General features: G+C 38.6%; 2 protein-coding genes across 5 annotated transcripts in view; one reads left to right on the top strand and one right to left on the bottom strand.

Moving 5' to 3' along the window:
• Nucleotides 1–237: 237 nt before the first annotated feature.
• LOC142338287 (dnaJ homolog subfamily C member 9-like) lies at nucleotides 238–1,135 on the bottom strand. Its single transcript, XM_075387968.1, has one exon. It carries the CDS (start codon nucleotides 1,123–1,125, stop codon nucleotides 352–354), a length of 774 nt encoding a protein of 257 aa, XP_075244083.1. The 5' UTR covers nucleotides 1,126–1,135; the 3' UTR covers nucleotides 238–351.
• A 606-nt stretch (nucleotides 1,136–1,741) lies between these two features.
• LOC142337479 (E3 ubiquitin-protein ligase UBR5-like) overlaps nucleotides 1,742–21,298 on the top strand; it is a 140,206-nt gene continuing 120,649 nt past the window's right edge. For all 4 annotated transcript variants that reach the window (XM_075386731.1, XM_075386730.1, XM_075386732.1 and 1 more), the window contains exon 1: nucleotides 1,742–1,762. The gene's annotated coding sequence lies outside the window, so the exon portion shown is untranslated. The remainder of the gene's footprint in view (nucleotides 1,763–21,298) is intronic.

Here is a 21,298-nt window from a genome sequence, read left to right as displayed (position 1 = left end):
CAGTCTTTCTAATAAGTTGAAATAGTTTGAAAAACACGATAGCAATTGGGCATCAATGAAGTCAGCCGAACGTCAACGTTTTTTCCCTTTAGCTCTACATCTTTTAAATTTCAACTGACTTTTGAACAATGTCCACTGATTTTTGAAACATTTTTTACCTCAACTCTATGAGAACGGCTATAGAATGCCGCATAGGAGACCCTATTAACAGAATCAGTAGGAAGAGAAAACAAAATATTAAGAATCCGAATTGAATTGTAAGTAATTGCATCCAATAAAAACAGCAAACTAGGACACTCAATCAAAAAACAGTACTCAAAACACCAGTTCATATTCAGTAGTTTTGGAATATCACTTCTTTTTGGGCTTTTTCTTGCCGGCCGAAGCATACTTTGCCTCCAAATTTGCCAAGAAATCATTGTGAGTCTTCTCTCTATCTTTACGACCCAAAATAGCCGCCGTCAAATCTTCTAGACCCCCATTTTCGGTAACTTTGGCAGCTTCCCTAGCCTCACGTTCGTATTTGCGCTTCCGAGCATCTTTTTTCTTTTTGGGTTCATTCGTGAACGCTTTGAATGCGGGTATCTTTTTGGATTCAATCATCTCATTTATAATTTTGTGGTACCGCTCTTCATCGGCGATTTCAGCAAACATCAGACATTCGAAAATTCTATCCATGTTTCCTTCGAACTTCAGATAAAATTTCTTCAAATCCTCCTTCTCCTCTTCAGAATGCTTGAACTTTGCTTTAAAATCCATGATGTCCTTTTTCGTCACTTTCGGAAACAGGTTCCTCCAGAAAACCATAAAGTCTAAGTCATCGTTCTCGAATAACGCAGCATCAGTGTCTTCAACTTCCCCTGTTTCATCATATACTTTTCGCTTCTCTTCATCCGAAAGAAATTTGTACACCTTGTTTAATGTTTGAAATTTGAGGGTACTTTCTTCTTCATCAGGCGCACCCTTTTTCCTGTCAGGGTGAAACTCCAGCGATTTCTTGTAAAACGCTTTTTTCAAGTCACTTGAACTCACATTTGTTTCGACACCCAATATATCGTAGAGAACCGATGTGTTGAAGCACTGCTCGCAATCTTCGAGAAGGCCCATACTTAATCTTAGAATCATTTCATAGAAAGTTAAAAAACAAAACCCAGGATTCTTTTAAGTAGAAATTCGATCAAAAGAACGCCACTCTCCTAAAAAGGAAGTCTGTCAAAACCAGGGACGCCAAGACAGCCCCATGCTTCCATTTGACAGATACTACGTGGTTATAAGCGATGAATTCCCTCGGCAGAACCAAAAATTCACAACAAAAATACTAACAAATAACCTAAATCTTATGAAACAATGGAATCGCAACCTGAAATAAACTAATCAGCTGAACTGAATCACGACGCGCGGTGTCTTTTCCTGCTGTTCACGATAAAACCCAGCTTTTCATTAATTGCTGGTTAGAGGAGTGTAGACTAGCTGGCATCAAACAGTAATTAAAAACAGTGCCTAATTAGTTTTATTTTACGGCTGCAGAGAAAAATGAATTGTCAAATAAATTGCGATTAAAATTGCCAACATTGAAACCAACACGCAAGATGCTAAAGGCCTTAGAGTCTCTCTCTCTTAAAGATAACGAGCATATAAAATTTCTTGACGTAACAAAAGTTTGTACACCAACGTGCCGGTTGGAGAGGCTACAGAAATTGCTCAAAGAGAGCTCTATTCAAGCAACCTAGCCTAATTGTTGTGATAAACTTATTAAATAGATCGAATTGAGCTAGGGACTTGAACAAAACATATCCCCCGGTGCTAACATTGGTTCCACAGGATTATATTCCAAAGACCCCTCGTTCCTAGCTTGACGGGCACTTTTTGTTGCTGTATCTTTTCTGCGTCGTCGGTGCCAGTATTGGTTCCATAGACACTACCAGTCTTTTTATCTACTTAAGCCGCCGGTGCGTATTGGTTCCATAGGCTATTTATTAAATAACATCTTAATGCCTTCGCGAACACGTAACAATATCGGTACCACCAGCGATGATCTAGTTGAAAAACTAATAGCACGCACGACTACGAATTGTCCTGTACATACAAAAGTTTTGGTCCCCGCTAATTTTGACTGCTCTCAAACCTTTCACTTGCGGCTTTTGTTGTGCTTCTAATCAGTTGAAACATTCAAAATCGTACTCAGAAGTGGTAACGAATTCCTTGAAAAATAAGCAGCAGACTCGAGCAACATTGTTTGCTGAAATTCAGCAATGGCAATCACGTAAAGATGCGAAAAGATTAAATTTAATCGTAAAAGGGACAAAGCCATCTGAGAATTGTGCTGGCTACGATATTGTTGAAAAAATTGCAAAGCAAATTGATGTATCTCTTGTGTCATCTGATGTTCAATGTAAATGGATTGGAAAACCAAAATGTGATACAGGAAATCAGTTATTGAAGTTTAAAGAAATGATAAAACGAAATCAATTTCTGCGTAAGTCAGTAGCATTGAGGGATTGTGAGAATTTCGGTTGTGTATATGTGTCACCAGACTTAACTAAAGCTGAGAGAGCGCAGTAGTACAATTTGCGATCGCAGAAGCGTCAACTTGAAAGTCAAAATCCTGCGAACATATACAAAATTCGCCGTGGTCGTGTACAACAACAGAATTGACTACAGACAAAATGCTCCTCTCAACTTTCGATCCCCCTTTTTAACGTTCAGAGCGTTCTATCGATTGAGAAAAGACTAAACGTTTGCCAGCTCTTAAGCGTAGTTTCCTTCACTGTTGTCCGTCTGACAGAAACATGGCTTGATGATTCGGTCAGTGATAATGGAGTTTTCGCAGGTCTCACTTATACATTCGTTTTGTGATCAGATCGAAAGGTGGACTACTAGTAGCAATGAGTAACGCTTTCTTGGGTACTATTAGCTTAATTTATTATTCAAATTGTGAGGAATTTTGTGTTCTTGTCTTTAGTAACCAGATTCCTACTCTCTGCATTATACTCGCATACTTACTTCCTCGAGGATCGCTGTTTTATTTCAAACCTGGTGCTACAGAAGACAAATTGCGAAGTGTTTTTGCCAATGTGGAGGCAAGCCTAAGCTGTGATCAACGCAAAAATGTCCAGTGGATTCTGCTTGGTGATTTTAACTTTCCCAAAGTACCTTGGGAGTCCATCTCGTCGCCTCATTCTGACGAGCAAAAATTGTTAGAATTTTTATGCAACGATTTATTGCTTACACAAATCATTCATTTGCCTACTCATAATCTTGGAATTATTGGTCAAATGGGACTTCAATATTGTAGTGCAAATGTGCTCAGATCATTATCCTATTCTTTTAACAAATGTTGACCTAGATTACCATGATGCAAGTGGGCACGCTTATACGATAAGCTCTTTTAACGAGGCTGTTTTTTCTTCGCATCTAACATTCTCACGATCTTTCGTTCAGGAATGCCACAACTTGAATCCGGATTCTCTATCAACGTTCTACCGTAAAGTACTTTGCGCTCTCAATCAAAGTCTTAACAGAAAACGGAGAAAGCGCTTCCAAGCTCCATTCTATTATTCATCGCAGACGATGCATTGTTTACCTAAACTAAATAAAGCTCGAAAACACCAGAAACATTTAGTTGAATGCCTTGAAAGGGAGCTAATGATTCTTATTGACAAGCAGGTCTTATTGAACAATGTACAGAAGTTCAAAAAATGAAGCGTTTGCTATGTTGAAAAGTTTAAATGGTAGAAATTTCTTCCCTAAACAAAATTTCTACAAAAACGAGGTGTCTTTTGAAGGCTCAGTGAAAGCAAATCTGTTCAACAAATTTTTTCAATTAGTTTTTCAACCGAAAAGTGAAATACGATTAACTGATTTTGTGTGCGGCAATGAGATCAAGTTATCTGATGTTCTGTTCAGCCTTGACGAAATTCAAAATAATCTTTTAACGGTCCCCAGAAGCTCAACTCCTGCTTTTGATGGCATACCGCCGACTATTTTAATTAAAGTGGCACATACATTAGCATCATTTGTCCGTCTTGTTTTCACATATAGTTTTCAATCATAATTCTGGCTTGAGAATTGGAAATGTGCCTATGTTACTCCTATTCACAAAAAAAGACCTCGAGCGCACGTTGAAAATTATCGGCCTATTTCAATACTCCCGAGGTTATCATCAGTTTAAGGGAAAATTCTATTTCTGTTTGTTTATCCAAAGATTAAAGATCGGCTGAATCCTAGACAACATGAAATTCGTGCAAAACATTCTACGTTTACGCAATTGGTCACATTTCTGCATGAGTTATAACTGAATTTTGACGGAAACGTTGAACAAGTTGTCGTTTATTTAGGTTTAAGCAAAGCTTTTGATTGTGTGGACCACACCAGGCTGCTTTTGAAGATTATTCATTTTGGTTTTGATGAAGATTTTGTGAAACTTATTAACCATTATTTTAACATCTAGACGTCAATGTGTTAAATTAGATGGTGTTTTATCAGAGAGCCTCCCAGTTACAAGTGGTGTTCCTCAGGGAAGCGTGTTGGGACCACTTTTCTTTTTAATTTTCATTGAGGATATGATTGACGTACCCGAAGAATCAAAAGTTTTCTGCTAGGCTGACGACACGAAATTGCTCTGCCATAGCGACGTCTGCTTGAATAGTGCTCAAAATGATCTATGCTCGTTGCGGTTATGGGCTTATTGTAACAATTTGTCTTTTAATTCAGCTAGAAGTGGTTATTTACATATTATTAGAAGTGCATTGGATAATATAATTATTGGTGATGTCGAGATTCCTTCGATTGATAATATTACGGATCTGGGAATTGAAGTATCCAAAACGTTGAATTGGAGTCTTCATATTCAAACAAAAATAGTAAAGGCTCGTCGATCGTTCAATTACTTGAAGCACAGTGTTCAGTTTAACCTCCCATCTGGAATTAAAATCAATTTATTCAAGGCATGTGTTTTGTCGGTTCTACTATATGGATACCCTGCTTGGTTTCCTGAAATTTCTGATCTACGGAAATTAGAACCATTCAATATCCATAGCCTGCGTTGGTGCTTTGGTTACAATGACACCTCCTTCCTGCTAAAATTATCCAATTCTCTGCCAATTTGCAATCAACTCATCGAGCGTGACGTACGTGTTTTTACGGCAATCTTAAACAACGAGAATTGCATATCTTTTGACAAATTTTTCAAGTTGGACTCAAAAGTCTTAAACCTACGAACTCTTGATCGCGTATGTCTGGCACTAACACGAGCTAAGAAAAGATGTACAGAAAAGTCGTTTCGAGTTGAACGTATTATAAATGACGCCGCGGATTTTCCTAATGTCGGCCTCAGTTTTTTCAAGGAAATTTTTAAATCCAAAACCGCAACTCAAATTCTACTATTGGCAATGGAAAATGATAAATATTATTTTGACTTACCTTGCACGTGGTACCTTAGGTGTAGATGTAGTTTCTGTATAGCATGACTTTCTATTCAATTAATGTTTTTCAAGCTAATACATAATTTATATCTTTTTTTGTTTTTGTTATATCATTTGTATCATCATCCTTGTTTATACCCTCAGAAGGCAATTGAAGTCTTCTTCTACTACTACTACTACTACTACTACTACTACTACTACTACTACTACTACTACTACTACTACTACTACTACTACTACTACTACTACTACTACTGCTACTTATACTACTACTACTACTACTACTACTACTACTACCACTACTACTACTAGTACTACTACTACTACTACTACTACTACTACTACTACTACTACTACTACTACTACTACTACTAACACTACCACTACTACTACTACTACTACTACTACTACTACTACTACTGTTTCAACACTTTAATTCCAAATATGAAATAAAGGCACGGTTGGCAACAAATACAAACAAAACAAGAAGAGTTATTTGTTTGGTTATTCTGTGAAGTGCTGTACGACGAAATTGTTGAAGGCATTCTTTGACCCGGTTGCTGCTTTCTCCTGCAATCTGGTGAACGATACTTTGTTTCGTACACAGTCTCCTTCGATTTGACTCATCCATGTTTTCCGTTGCCCCCCAGGAGCGCGTCTAGCATGGACGTATTGATCGGGCGGGTCCCAATCGAAGGCACTGCGGGCTAATCTTCCTGGTTCCATTCTCTGGATGTGTCCGTACCATTTTATCCGTTTGAGCTTGATCATCGTGGATAGTTGGGGCATTCGTGATCTTGACATAATTTCTTCGTTCGTTGTTTTCTCCAGATATGACACACGTGGAATTCTCCGAAGACAACCACAGTGGAAACTCTCAAGTTTTTTCTCCATTAATTTCGAAAGAGTCCAAGTCTCTGAGCTGTACAGCACGGCTGATAAAACGAGTGCTTTGTACAAATTGCACTTGAGGTGCACGCTGAGCTGCTTGCTCTTCCAGAGATTTTGGAAGTTAGCAAACCGTTGTCTACCTTCTGCAAGTTTGCAATTGACTTCCTGCAGGTCTCCATGCTTGAGGCTGACATATGATCCGAGATACTTGAACGCTTCTATGTTTTCAAACTCGTTTCCGAGAACATCTTGTACTTTGCAGGAAAACACGCGTGTGGCAACTGCTTTAGGTTTGCCACAGTATCTCGATTGTTGAACTTTTCGGCCATTGACTGTTTTGAACTTTTTTCACACTTGTCACAGGTAAGGCTCGCCTCTAGTTGCTCGAACTTTGACTTGTCGACGACATTCTTTGACAAACCGGTTTTGCAGAATCTTGTTTGGTGCACTTTGCGTCCGGTAACTGTACTGAATTGCCGCTGACAATTCTGACATCTTAAAGACTCTTGGTCAGCCACCACTGACCGACTCTCAATTTCTAGCGACTCTGAATCTGCTACCGCAGATTGTTGTTGTGAAGCTACCAACGCTGGCTTAGCCACCGCTAAGCTTTTCAATCTTAGCTTCCGGCCATCTTGTGTTTCGAACCAGCCCGCTTTCTTTTTCGTTCCCAGCAGCACCTCCGTGCTGATGGTTAGTCGTGACTGGCTAGATGTCTCTGCCAGGAGTCCTAGTTTGCCTTTATGTGTTCCAGTGAGTATCTCCACGTTCTGTTGGATACTAGGCACTGCAACAACATTTGGGCTGTCGCATTTTACGCCCATATTCTTTGTTTTGGCCACATTAATCTTCAGACCAGCGGCTTCCGCAAGGGCCTCGATTCGATGTAGGTTTTCTTGCACCTCACTGTCTGAGACCCCCACGAGAGCAACATCATCAGCAAAATCTAAGTCAGCCACCAATCTCCCAATGTCTAATCCTCCACGCACCGAGTTAGCCAAAATGTAGTTAATGACAAGGCCGAATAGGATTGGGGACCACACATCACCCTGCCTAACGCCCGTTCTGACATCAAATAAGCGTCCCTTCTCACCTTCGGCTTTGACTCGACATTTGAATCCATCATAGCTGTTTCTTATGATGTTTATCACTTTTTGCGGAAGACCATAGTGTTTCATTATCTGGTACATCTGCTCACGATCGACAGAATCGAATGCCGCTCGAAAGTCTATGAAACAAAAGCTAATATCCAATTGAAACACCATTGATTTCTCTATTATTTGACGCAGGGCAAAGAGTTGATCGGCGCATCCTCTGCTTTTTCTGAAGCCGCACTGCTCTTCCCTTAGGACGCGATCCACTGAATCTTTGCATCGATTGAGAATAACGGAAGCGAACACTTTGCCTGGTACTGACAATAGAGAGATCCCTCGGCGGTTCGAACACTCTGACCTCTTTCCTTTACTACTACTACTACTACTACTACTACTACTACTACTACTACTACTACTACTACTACTACTACTACTACTACTACTACTACTACTACTACTACCACTACTACTACTACTACTACTACTACTACTACTACTACTACTACTACTACTACTACTACTACTACTACTAGGCGAGTACTTTGATTTTGCAAATTCATTACACAACAACCTGCAATTTTTCATAGAAAAATTTTATATGGAAGGGAATTTGGTTTTTCCTGACATTAACGTAAATGTGAGCAACAAAAGTAATATCACCTGTCAATGGTATGAAAAAACCAACTGACACTGGAATAATACTGAATTTTCGCAGCTGTGCACCGCTTCAGCTTATGAAAAATGTGATTCAAGGGAGGGTTCACAGGGTTTTTAATGCAACATCTAATTGCCTCGCCTTCGATCAGACTCTTGAAGAGAACAAAACTTGCTGGACCAAAAATCAGTATCAAGAGGAATGGTCTTCAAAAACATTGAATCAGAATTTAGAAAAGATAATAAATGGTAAAGCCCAATTGAGAACAAGAAAAACACCAAAGCAGCATCAAAAAAACAAGACTAGGTCTCAAGATATGCCAACTATTTTTCTACAAAACAGAGGCAATCTTACTCAGAGTTTTGCAAACAAATTGAAGAAACTATGCGAATCGCAATTGGTTTTTATAACGCAAAAATTAAGATCATCCCTCCCTAATCATCTTTCGACGGAGACCTGAAATCCCACGTGGGATATGAGATAAAATGTAATGGATGCAAATCCATCTTTGTAATGCAAACCAGCCGGCAGGTTACCACAAGGATGTCAGAACATCAAAAGAAGGATTCACAGGTGGATCAACATCTGGTTGAATTTTGTGCGCCACAAATGACATTGAAGGGAAAACTCTGGACGTCTAATGAACAGTAGAAAAGCAAATGACTATCGAAGCTATGTACATCATCAAATTGAAGCCGGCACTAAACACGTGATGAATATAGGGTGCCGGCACTCACGGTAAAATATTAGATCAAATTATAATCTTGACTATATAAAGACACAGTGCAAAAGACATTTTGTGCATGTCAAAACGAAATTTGCAAGACATCTACAAGAGGGATACTTACTGTTATGGAGGATACTTACAAAATGCTCCTCTCAACTTTCGATCCCCCTTTTTAACGTTCAGAGCGTTCTATCGATTGAGAAAAGACTAAACGTTTGCCAGCTCTTAAGCGTAGTTTCCTTCACTGTTGTCCGTCTGACAGAAACATGGCTTGATGATTCGGTCAGTGATAATGGAGTTTTCGCAGGTCTCACTTATACATTCGTTTTGTGATCAGATCGAAAGGTGGACTACTAGTAGCAATGAGTAACGCTTTCTTGGGTACTATTAGCTTAATTTATTATTCAAATTGTGAGGAATTTTGTGTTCTTGTCTTTAGTAACCAGATTCCTACTCTCTGCATTATACTCGCATACTTACTTCCTCGAGGATCGCTGTTTTATTTCAAACCTGGTGCTACAGAAGACAAATTGCGAAGTGTTTTTGCCAATGTGGAGGCAAGCCTAAGCTGTGATCAACGCAAAAATGTCCAGTGGATTCTGCTTGGTGATTTTAACTTTCCCAAAGTACCTTGGGAGTCCATCTCGTCGCCTCATTCTGACGAGCAAAAATTGTTAGAATTTTTATGCAACGATTTATTGCTTACACAAATCATTCATTTGCCTACTCATAATCTTGGAATTATTGGTCAAATGGGACTTCAATATTGTAGTGCAAATGTGCTCAGATCATTATCCTATTCTTTTAACAAATGTTGACCTAGATTACCAAGATGCAAGTGGGCACGCTTATACGATAAGCTCTTTTAACGAGGCTGTTTTTTCTTCGCATCTAACATTCTCACGATCTTTCGTTCAGCAATGCCACAACTTGAATCCGGATTCTCTATCAACGTTCTACCGTAAAGTACTTTGCGCTCTCAATCAAAGTCTTAACAGAAAACGGAGAAAGCGCTTCCAAGCTCCATTCTATTATTCATCGCAGACGATGCATTGTTTACCTAAACTAAATAGAGCTCAAAAACACCAGAAACATTTAGTTGAATGCCTTGAAAGGGAGCTAATGATTCTTATTGACAAGCAGGTCTTATTGAACAATGTACAGAAGTTCAAAAAATGAAGCGTTTGCTATGTTGAAAAGTTTAAATGGTAGAAATTTCTTCCCTAAACAAAATTTCTACAAAAACGAGGTGTCTTTTGAAGACTCAGTGAAAGCAAATCTGTTCAACAAATTTTTTCAATTAGTTTTTCAACCGAAAAGTGAAATACAATTAACTGATTTTGTGTGCGGCAATGAGATCAAGTTATCTGATGTTCTGTTCAGCCTTGACGAAATTCAAAATAATCTTTTAACGGTCCCCAGAAGCTCAACTCCTGCTTTTGATGGTATACCGCCGACTATTTTAATTAAAGTGGCACATACATTAGCATCATTCGTCCCTCTTGTTTTCACATATAGTTTTCAATCACAATTCTGGCTTGAGAATTGGAAATGTGCCTATGTTACTCCTATTCACAAAAAAAGACCTCGAGCGCACGTTGAAAATTATCGGCCTATTTCAATACTCCCGAGGTTATCATCAGTTTAAGGGAAAATTCTATTTCTGTTTGTTTATCCAAAGATTAAAGATCGGCTGAATCCTAGACAACATGAATTTCGTGCAAAACATTCTACGTTTATGCAATTGGTCACATTTCTGCATGAGTTATATCTGAATTTTGACGGAAACGTTGAACATGTTGTCGTTTAATTAGGTTTAAGCAAAGCTTTTGATTGTGTGGACCACACCAGGTTGCTTTTGAAGATTATTCATTTTGGTTTTGATGAAAATTTTGTGAAACTTATTAACCATAATTAACATCTAGACGTCAATGTGTTAAATTAGATGGTGTTTTATCAGAGAGCCTCCCAGTTACAAGTGGTGTTCCTCAGGGAAGCGTGTTGGGACCACTTTTCTTTTTAATTTTCATTGATGATATGATTGACGTACCCGAAGAATCAAAAGTTTTCTGCCAGGCTGACGACACGAAATTGCTCTGCCATGGCGACGTCTGCTTGAATAGTGCTCAAAATGATCTATGCTCGTTGCGGTTATGGGCTTATTGTAACAATTTGTCTTTCAATTCAGCTAGAAGTGGTTATTTACATATTATTAGAAGTGCATTGGATAATATAATTATTGGTGATGTCGAGATTCCTTCGATTGATAATATTACGGATCTGGGAATTGAAGTATCCAAAACGTTGAATTGGAGTCTTCATATTCAAACAAAAATAGTAAAGGCTCGTCGATCGTTCAATTACTTGAAGCACAGTGTTCCGTTTAACCTCCCATCTGGAATTAAAATCAATTTATTCAAGGCATGTGTTTTGTCGGTTCTACTATATGGATACCCTGCTTGGTTTCCTGAAATTTCTGATCTACGGAAATTAGAACCATTCAATATCCATAGCCTGCGTTGGTGCTTTGGTTACAATGACACCTCCTTCCTGCTAAAATTATCCAATTCTCTGCCAATTTGCAATCAACTCATCGAGCGTGACATACGTGTTTTTACGGCAATCTTAAACAACGAGAATTGCATATCTTTTGACAAATTTTTCAAGTTGGACTCAAAAGTCTTAAACCTACGAACTCTTGATCGCGAATGTCTGGCACTCACACGAGCTAAGAAAAGATGTACAGAAAAATCGTTTCGAATTGAACGTATTATAAATGACGCCGCGGATTTTCTTAATGTCGGCCTCAGTTTTTTCAAGGAAATTTTTAAATCCAAAACCGCAACTCAAATTCTGCTAACGGCAATGGAAAATGATAAATATTATTTTGACTTACCTTGCACGTGGTACCTTAGGTGTAGATGTAGTTTCTGTATAGCATGACTTTCTATTCAATTAATGTTTTTCAAGCTGTTACATAATTTATATCTTTTTTTGTTTTTGTTATATCATTTGTATCATCATCCTTGTTTATACCCTCAGAAGGCAATTGAAGTCTTCTACTACTACTACTACTACTACTACTACTACTACTACTACTACTACTACTACTACTACTACTACTACTTATACTACTACTACTACTACTACTACTACTACTACTACTACTACTACTACTACTACTACTACTACTACCACTACTACTACTAGTACTACTACTACTACTACTACTACTACTACTACTACTACTACTACTACTACTACTACTACTAACACTACCACTACTACTACTACTACTACTACTACTACTACCACTACTACTACTACTACTACTACTACTACTACTACTACTACTACTACTACTACTACTACTACTACTACTACTACTACTACTACTACTACTACTACTACTACTACTAGGCGAGTACTTTGATTTTGCAAATTCATTACACAACAACCTGCAATTTTTCATAGAAAAGTTTTACATGGAAGGGAATTTGGTTTTTCATGACATTAACGTAAATGTGAGCAGCAAAAGTAATATCACCTGTCAATGGTATGAAAAAACCAACTGACACTGGAATAATACTGAATTTTCGCAGCTGTGCACCGCTTCAGCTTATGAAAAATGTCATTCAAGGGAGGGTTCACAGGGTTTTTAATGCAACATCTAATTGCCTCGCCTTCGATCAGACTCTTGAAGAGAACAAAACTTGCTGGACCAAAAATCAGTATCAAGAGGAATGGTCTTCAAAAACATTGAATCAGAATTTAGAAAAGATAATAAGTGGTAAAGCCCAATTGAGAACAAGAAAAACACCAAAGCAGCATCAAAAAAACAAGACTAGGTCTCAAGATATGCCAACTATTTTTCTACAAAACAGAGGCAATCTTACTCAGAGTTTTGCAAACAAATTGAAGAAACTATGCGAATCGCAATTGGTTTTTATAACGCAAAAATTAAGATCATCCCTCCCTAATCATCTTTCGATGGAGACCTGAAATCCCACGTGGGATATGAGATAAAATGTAATGGATGCAAATCCATCTTTGTAATGCAAACCAGCCGGCAGGTTACCACAAGGATGTCAGAACATCAAAAGAAGGATTCACAGGTGGATCAACATCTGGTTGAATTTTGTGCGCCACAAATGACATTGAAGGGAAAACTCTGGACGTCTATTGAACAGTAGAAAAGCAAATGACTATCGAAGCTATGTACATCATCAAATTGAAGCCGGCACTAAACACGTGATGAATATAGGGTGCCGGCACTCACGGTAAAAATATTAGATCAAATTATAATCTTGACTATATAAAGACACAGTGCAAAAGACATTTTGTGCATGTCAAAACGAAATTTGCAAAACATCTACAAGAGGGATACTTACTGTTAGGGCTAACTTGGAATAACCCTAGAAATACAAAAACATGGCCAACATCGAAAAATCTGAAATAGGAATGTTTTAAAGGAAATTGATAACAGATGTAAATAAGAGTTGTAAATAGGCTAATTTTTGTATACAGAGAAAAATTTTTGATTTAATTTTTTAGAATAGTTCCTAGAACTGTTTCAATGGTTGTCTCAGACAAATGTAAATACATATTCATTTTATCCTTTAACAGTTTGTGAAAAAGTTTTAAACTGACGATGAACGTAAAGTTCGAAAACGTTTGTTTAAAGTATCGGAAGTTGGTTTAATTTGACAAATTGGTTTCTTTTACGTAAAATTATTTTGATTTAAAATAACGATCGTTTTCGGACTTTGCGTTCATCATCACGATAATTCACAATCCAATAAATGATTTACAGAATATAAACACTTGTCATTCACTACAACCATCTAATTCTATGAAGTGCTTTATTATCAGGTTCGACGTGGCTCATAAAGCCTATCAAGTTGTTCAAAAAAACAATGAACTTTGGAGGTAAACCTGAAGGCTCTGCTGTGATGTTTTATTGTGGGTGCTCACAGTTCTGTTCATTGTGAGGGTCACACCCGACTTCCTGTATAATTAGCCGGTCCGTTTTCGTCTGTTGAATAATTTTCTTGTTATTCTCGAAGCATTCTCTCAAAGATTAACAAACCACACAAATGTAGAAGAATGTAACGAAGACGGACTATTGGCAAAATTATTATGAACAAAGAAGACTTATATGAAAAAATAATAAAAATTGAAGTTTATTGTGCCCCCCCCAAGCTTAGTGGGAGAATATTGTAATTTGAATTGGTATGAAGTTCATTGGGTTAAACCCATAGGCAAAAACTTTTTAAAATTTTGGCACATAGTGAGAGAATTGTCCATTAATCTAATGATTTTTTTATTGCTCAAACTCTAGTCTCGGTTATAAGAATAACGTTATCCACTCTCTTTTTATTAGAATGCGTTCAACCAAAAATAGCACTAACTCCGTTTAACTCGTCCATTTAGTCTCATCAAATAAATGTTCTTAAAAATCAATGTTTGCAACCAAATCAAATCTTGAAAAATTTGTTGAAACAAAAGTAAAGGAGTCGTCGCGTATCAACAAAACGGTACTTGAGACATTGGCTGTTGGCCACAAAAAACAAACATATTTCAGCTGGAAGAATTTCAGTTGAGCAACGTCAGTGGAATGTCTGGAATGATGCTTGTCTTTTTAATCAGTATAATACATGCTTTATTTAGGTCAGCTCCATGGAATCTGAAGTGGGAGAGTAATTGTATTATCTGCCAGAACTACAAAGTTAAAAAAGTTGTCCGACACGGAGTCTGAAGAATCTGTGGGTACAAAAACCGTTTCAGAGCGGTAAAAAATTCTCTGGATGAATTCTATCTTACACGTTAACCACAAGACCAAATAATTCTAATCAGGAATGGAATCGGATGCAGGTCCGGGTAGAAAACAGCGAAAAACTGGGATTTGATTCTCATTAAAAACAGGAGCACATTAAAACTGTACAAGAAGATAACAGTATGCTGAGGGGGCAAGTTGTTGACTTAATGCAACAATTATTCGTTGCTGAGGAGCAACAGGAGCATTTTGTGCTTGAATCGAAACTAAAAACCTCTTAATTGAGTTGGACAGCCAACTGCAGCAAGTGTGGCTCGGCTGCTAGTCTGCTCAAACTGAGTCAGACTTTTTAACTGAGGAAATAAAGACAGCTCTGAAAAAATCCTGGGAAACGAGGGGAGCTGGAGGCAGCTCTTAAAAAATTTCGAAACAGGCAGCAAATGTCAAAAAATTAGAAATTAAACTACAGGCGGAGATGTGCGCCAAATAGCTGATCTTCTATGGAGATTTAGAAGAATTCGTCCTGCAAAGAACAGCTAACCACATATGATCTTCTTTGGGAGCCACCTGCAGCATCCATGGAAATTCAACGGTGTGTCAAAAATTTTGCTCTGTGGATTCACCCTGGTAAAAAAAAGGCGACACAGAAAATTTTCAGATATCGAATCAAAAAAAATATGTGCTCATTCTAAGTTAAATATGAGTGGAATATTATACGTTTACAGAGGAAAGGCAGTATAGTGACCTTAAAAAATCTCCTAAACATGTTCAAACACTTTTTTAAAGCAGAGGCATTTGAAAATTACATTTTAAAGAAATTTGAGCAAAAAAACCAATTAAAAATCACAACTAACAAATAAGCTGATTTATAGCGTGCAGTTGACGAGACCGTAGACTTAACCAATTGTCATAAAAATTTAAGTTCTAACATCAGAATCGAGATTAGTTCAGAAAAAATTCATGGTGTACAAGCGTTATCGTTGAGAACAAAAACTGTGTTTGGGAAATACAAACAGAGCAAGGTCTCTAGGGCCAACTTTTCTTAGTAAATGCAAATAAAGATTACACTGGTGCTAAAACGGTAAAATATGATCACCACTGTTCAAATTATTTTTCAAACATATTTCAGTGCTTGCCTTCCTTACATTTAACTTTGGATAAACTTAAAATGTAAATATCATTTTGCGAGTTTAACTTTATTTGTAATTTCTTAATTCAACTAGATGAAACCTTTCAATTTTTTCAAATGAACTCAGAGGAGATTTGTAGAACCCCAGTTAACCATAAGGGATTCTATAATTTTTTTTGCAAACTATCGTCAAAGTGCTATGCAGCTGGGGGTTGCATAACCTACTGGGGGTTGCATGGCGGATCGAGACAGGCCCTTTACTAAAAAAGTTGAGTAACGTCAGTGGAATGTCTGGAATGATGCTTGTCTTTTTAATCAGTATAATACATCTCTTAATCTCCATGGAATCTCCATGGAATCTGAAGTGGGAGAGTATCTTTTTTTTCTGCCAGAACTCTACAAAGTTAAAACAGTTGTCCGACACGGAGTCTGAAGAATCTGTGGGTTCAAAAACCGTTTCAGATCGGTATAAAATTCTCTGGATGAATTCTATCTTACAACACTAACCAAAAGACCAAATATTACTATTCAGGAATAGAATCGGATGCACGTCCGGGTAGAAAACAGTGAAAAAATGGGAGTTGCTTCTCATTAAATACAGAAGCACATTAAAACTGTTCAACAAGAAAACAGTATGCTGAAAGGGCAAGTTGTTGACTTAATGCAACAATTAATTATTTGTTGCTGAAGAGCAACAGGAGCATTTTGTGCTTGAACGGAAACTAAAAATCTTTTAAATGAGTTGGACAGTCAACTCCAGCAAATGCGGCTTGAATGCTAGTCTGCTCAAACTGAGTCAGACTTTTTAACTGAGGAAAAAAAGACAGCTCTGAAAAGATCCTGGGAAAAGAAGGGAGCTGCATGCAGCTCGTAAAAAGTTTCGAAAACGGCAGCAAATGTCAAAAAGTTAGAAATTAAACTACAGGCGGAGATATACGCCGAATAGCTGATCGTCTCAGGAGATTTAGAAGAATTCGCCCTCCAAAGAACAGCTAACCATATATGAGATTCTTTGGGAGCCACCTGCAACATCCATGGAAGTTCAACGGCGTGGCAAAAATTTTGCTCTGTGGATTCACCCTGGTAAAAAAAGGCGTCACAGAAAATTTTAAGTAATCGAATCAAAAAAATTATGTGCTCATTTTAAGTTTAAAATGAGTGGAATATTATACATTTACAGGGGAAAGGCAGTGTAGTGACCTTAAAAATCTCCTAAGCCTGTTCAAACACTTTTTTAATGCAGAGGCATTTGAAAATTACTTTTAAAAGATATTTGAGCAAAAAACCACTTGAAAATCACAACTAATTATGCTGATTTATAGCGTGCAGTTGAGGAGACCGTAGACTTAACCAATTGTCATAAAAATTTAAGTTCAAACATCAGAATCGAGATTAGTTCAGAAAATAATCATGGTGTACAAGCGTTATCGTTGAGAACAAAAACTGCGTTTGGGAAATACAAACAAGGTCTCTAGGGCCATTTTTTTGTAAATGCAAATAAAGATAAACTAAATTTTGTTCATCACTGTTCATATTATTTTTCAATCATATTTCAGTGCTTGCCTTCCTTACATTTCACTTTGGTTAAACTTAAAATGTAAATATCACTCTGCGAGCTTAACTTCACTTGTAATTTCCGAATTCAACTAGTTGAAACATTTCAAATTTTTCAAATGAACTCAGAGGAGATTTGTATAGAACCCCAGTTAACTATAAGGGATTCTATAATTTTTTTGCAACCTATCGACAAAATGCTATGCAACTGGGGGTTGCATAACGTACTGTTGGACTGCCCGGGTCGAATGTCCTCCCTAAAATTCTCCCATTTTGATGTAAGAATGGGGGGGGGGTAAGTTGTCTATGCGGGGTAAATTGATGTAAGAGTGTGGGGATAATTTGTTCAGAGGGGGTAAAATGATGTAAGAGTTGGGCTGCAATTGGAGGACTTTTAAGGAATTAACCCCCCTGACTGAAACTGCCATGTAAGAGTGGGCTGCAATGGGCTGCAATGGGAGGACTTTCAAGGAATTACCCCCCCCCCCTGACTGAAATTGCCGTGTAAGAGTGGGCTGCAATGGGCTGCAATGGGAGGAATTTTAAGGAATTACCCCCTGACTGAAATTGCCATGTAAGAGTGGGCTGCAATGGGCTGCAATGGGAGGAGTTTTCAGGAATTACCCCCCCCATGACTGAAATTGTCATGTAGGAGTGGGCTGCAATGGGCTGCAATGGGACTACTTTTAAGGAATTACCCCCTGAATGAAATTGCCATGTAAGTGTGGGCTGCAATGGGCTGCAATTGGAGGACTTTTAAGGAATTACCCCCCATGACTGAAATTGCCGTGTAAGAGTGGGCTGCAATGGGCTGCAATGGGAGGAGTTTTCAGGAATTACCCCCCATGACTGAAATTGTCATGTAAGAGTGGGCTGCAATGGGCTGCAATGGGACTACTTTTAAGGAATTACCCCCCTGAATGAAATTGCCATGTAAGAGTGGGCTGCAATGGGCTGCAATGGGAGGAATTTTAAGGAATTACCCCCTGACTGAAATTGCCATGTAAGAGTGGGCTGCAATGGGCTGCAATGGGAGGAGTTTTCAGGAATTACCCCCCCCCCCCCCCCATGACTGAAATTGTCATGTAGGAGTGGGCTGCAATGGGCTGCAATGGGACTACTTTTAAGGAATTACCCCCTGAATGAAATTGCCATGTAAGTGTGGGCTGCAATGGGCTGCAATTGGAGGACTTTTAAGGAATTACCCCCCATGACTGAAATTGCCATGTAAGAGCGGGCAGCAATGGGCTGAAATGGGAGGAGTTTTCAGGAATTACCCCCCATGACTGAAATTGTCATGTAAGAGTGGGCTGCAATGGGCTGCAATGGGAGGACTTTTAAGGAATTACACCCCATGACTGAATTTGCCATGTAAGAGTGGTCTGTAATGGGCTGCAATGGGAGGAGGGGTGAAAATGAGGTAAAAGTTGTGCTGCACAGGGGGTAAAATGGTGTAAGAGTGAGGGGGTAATTTGTTCAGAAGGGGTAAAGTGATGTAGGAATTGGGCTGCCAAGGGGTGGGGGGTAAAAATGGTGTAAGAGTGAGGGGGTAATTTGTCCAGAGGGGTGAAAATGAGGTAAAAGTTGTGCTGCACAGGGGGTAAAATGGTGTAAGAGTGAGGGGGTAATTTGTTCAGAAGGGGTAAAGTGATGTAAGAGTTGGGCTGCCAAGGGGGGTAAAATGGTGTAAGAGTGAGGGGGTAATTTTTTCAGAGGGGGTAAAATGATGTAAGACTTGGGCTGCCAAAGGGGGTAAAATTGTGTAAGAGTGAGGGGGTAATTTGTCCAGAGGGGGTAAAATGAGGTAAGAGTTGGGCTGCCAAGGGGGGTAAAATGGTGCAAGAGTGAAGGGGTAATTTGTTCAGAGGGTGTAAAATGATGTAAGAGTTGGGCTGCCAAGGGGGGTAAATTGGTGTTAGAGTTAGGGCGTAATTTGTTCAGAGGGGGTAAAATGATGTAAGAGTTGGGCTGCCAAGGGGGGTAAAATGGTGTAAGAGTGAGGGGGTAATTTGTCCAGAGGGGTAAAATGAGGTAAGAGTTGGGCTGCCAAGGGGGGTAAAATTGTGTAAGAGTGAGGGGGTAATTTGTTCAGAGGGGGTAAAATGATGTAAGAGTTGGGCTGCCAAGGGGGGTAAAATGGTGTAAGAGTGAGGGGGTAATTTGTTCAGAGGGGGTAAAATGATGTGAGAGTTGGGCTGCCAAGGGGGTTTAAACGATGTAAGAGTGAGGGGGTAATTTGTTGTGATGGGGCAATTCTAACAATTATTATTTATATATATAGACCGTCAAGAGTTGGACAAGCATCGATGGACTGGAGGATAAGGCGACGCAGCTGAGGGTACAGAGGTTGTGGGTTCAAGACTGGCAGTCTTCAGGTAGGGGGGCTAAAAGATTGAGGGGGTTAAATGATGTAAGAGTTGGGCTGACAGGGGGGGTAAAATGTCGTAAGAGTGGGGCTGCAATGGGAGGATTTTTTAGGAAAATGCAGCTCAAAACTCTTACGTCTTTTTGGGCTGCATTGGGCTTCCAAGTGGGATAAAATGGTGTAAGAGTGAGGGGGTAAAAGACAAATTAACCTCCCACTCTTACATCTTTTTTTGGTCTGCCAAGGGGGGTAAAATGGTGTAAGAGTGAGGGGGTAAAAGACAAATTACCCCCCCCCCCCCAACTCTTACATCGTTTTACCCCCTTGGCAGACCAAAAAAGATGTAAGAGTGGGGGGTTAATTTGTCTTTTTACCCCTCACTCTTACACCATTTTACCCCCCTTGGAAGCCCAATGCAGCCCAGAAAGACGTAAGAGTTTTGAGCTGCATTTTCCTAAAAAATCCTCCCATTGCAGCCCCACTCTTACATCATTTTGGGCGGAAAAATTCAACTCGGGTGGGGTTACAAATGAAAAAGATCCATAAATTGATTTAATTTAATGATCAAAACAAGATCAGACTGTTGTCATTCTACCACCAGTTAAGACTATTTAGTTTTTTCATTGACTTCTGCGCACAAAACGCGCTCCACGAAACTCAAACAACGAGAAGCGGCAAGCGCAATAATTGAAGCCATAAAATCTACAGCTTCGACAGAAACGACACGTCTGGGGAGTAGACGAATTCCTGTCTGACAGATTTTCTCAAACCAAAAACAAAAATAAGATCCGGCGACATATAGGGTTACAACATTCTCCCATCAGCATTGTTCAATTAATAATTGAAACAAGCTGCGTCTCGACGCAACTCGAAGTCAGTTCCGACACACAACACTGAAATTGTTTCACCTCCAAATCCCAGAATTCGCGGATCGAGACAGGCCCTTTACTAAACATTGACGCCAAAAACGGACGAAGAGTTTGGCGCGAATGAGTGATAAAGTGTTCGGCAAAGTAATTGAGAAACTATTAATATCACTAGTTATTAAAAACCAGTAAATGTACTTTAAATGCTAAGTAACCGGCGAATAAATTCAAAAATGTTGTTCAATATTGCTACTATTAAATAATTCAGAAATTGCTCATTCTGAAAAATATGCTGAACAACAGGAAAATTAAAACATAATCTTGACATTAAGAATACCGATTCAATCTAATGCAATAAAATTACGTAGCTTGCACTTAAATAATTTGAAGGTTAATTTTAGACATCAAAAATTATCTGTTTTGACTAGCGTGTTTAATTTCACGTATAGTAGTAATTATCCGACTTTGCAAACTATTAATTATCTGTTCTTGCCAATTAGCTGTTGCTAACTCATTCTCTTTGTTTTGCAATTCGCGAATAGTTGCACAATTTAATCCTCTATTCGCCTCTAAAATCCAACAAAGAGTCATAAGTATAGTTTGTTAGTGCTTTCGCCTTGCCTATCTGGAAGGATTATCAAAGTTGCGTTGCGCATTCGTTTAGAAATATTCACTTCAATAATTAATAGGGCAAACTTGGAGTTTGAAATCGGCACACAAAAGCTATTATTTTCAACAATCTGTTAAAAATTTTCTTTTCTCGTTACTTTGGGTGTTTTGACATTGAATAGTTTGTCCCGGCGCTTCTTTATTGTCAC

This window comes from Convolutriloba macropyga, chromosome 4 (assembly GCF_964194025.1).
Source record: "Convolutriloba macropyga chromosome 4, txConMacr16.3, whole genome shotgun sequence".
Classification (NCBI taxonomy): Eukaryota; Metazoa; Xenacoelomorpha; order Acoela; family Convolutidae; genus Convolutriloba; species Convolutriloba macropyga.
This window is presented reverse-complemented; position numbering and strand designations above follow the sequence as displayed.

Coding starts and splice junctions, on each gene's coding strand:
- LOC142338287 (XM_075387968.1), bottom strand. CDS start 1,125: ATGATTCTAAGATTAAGTATGGGCCTTCTCGAAGATTGCGAGCAGTGC.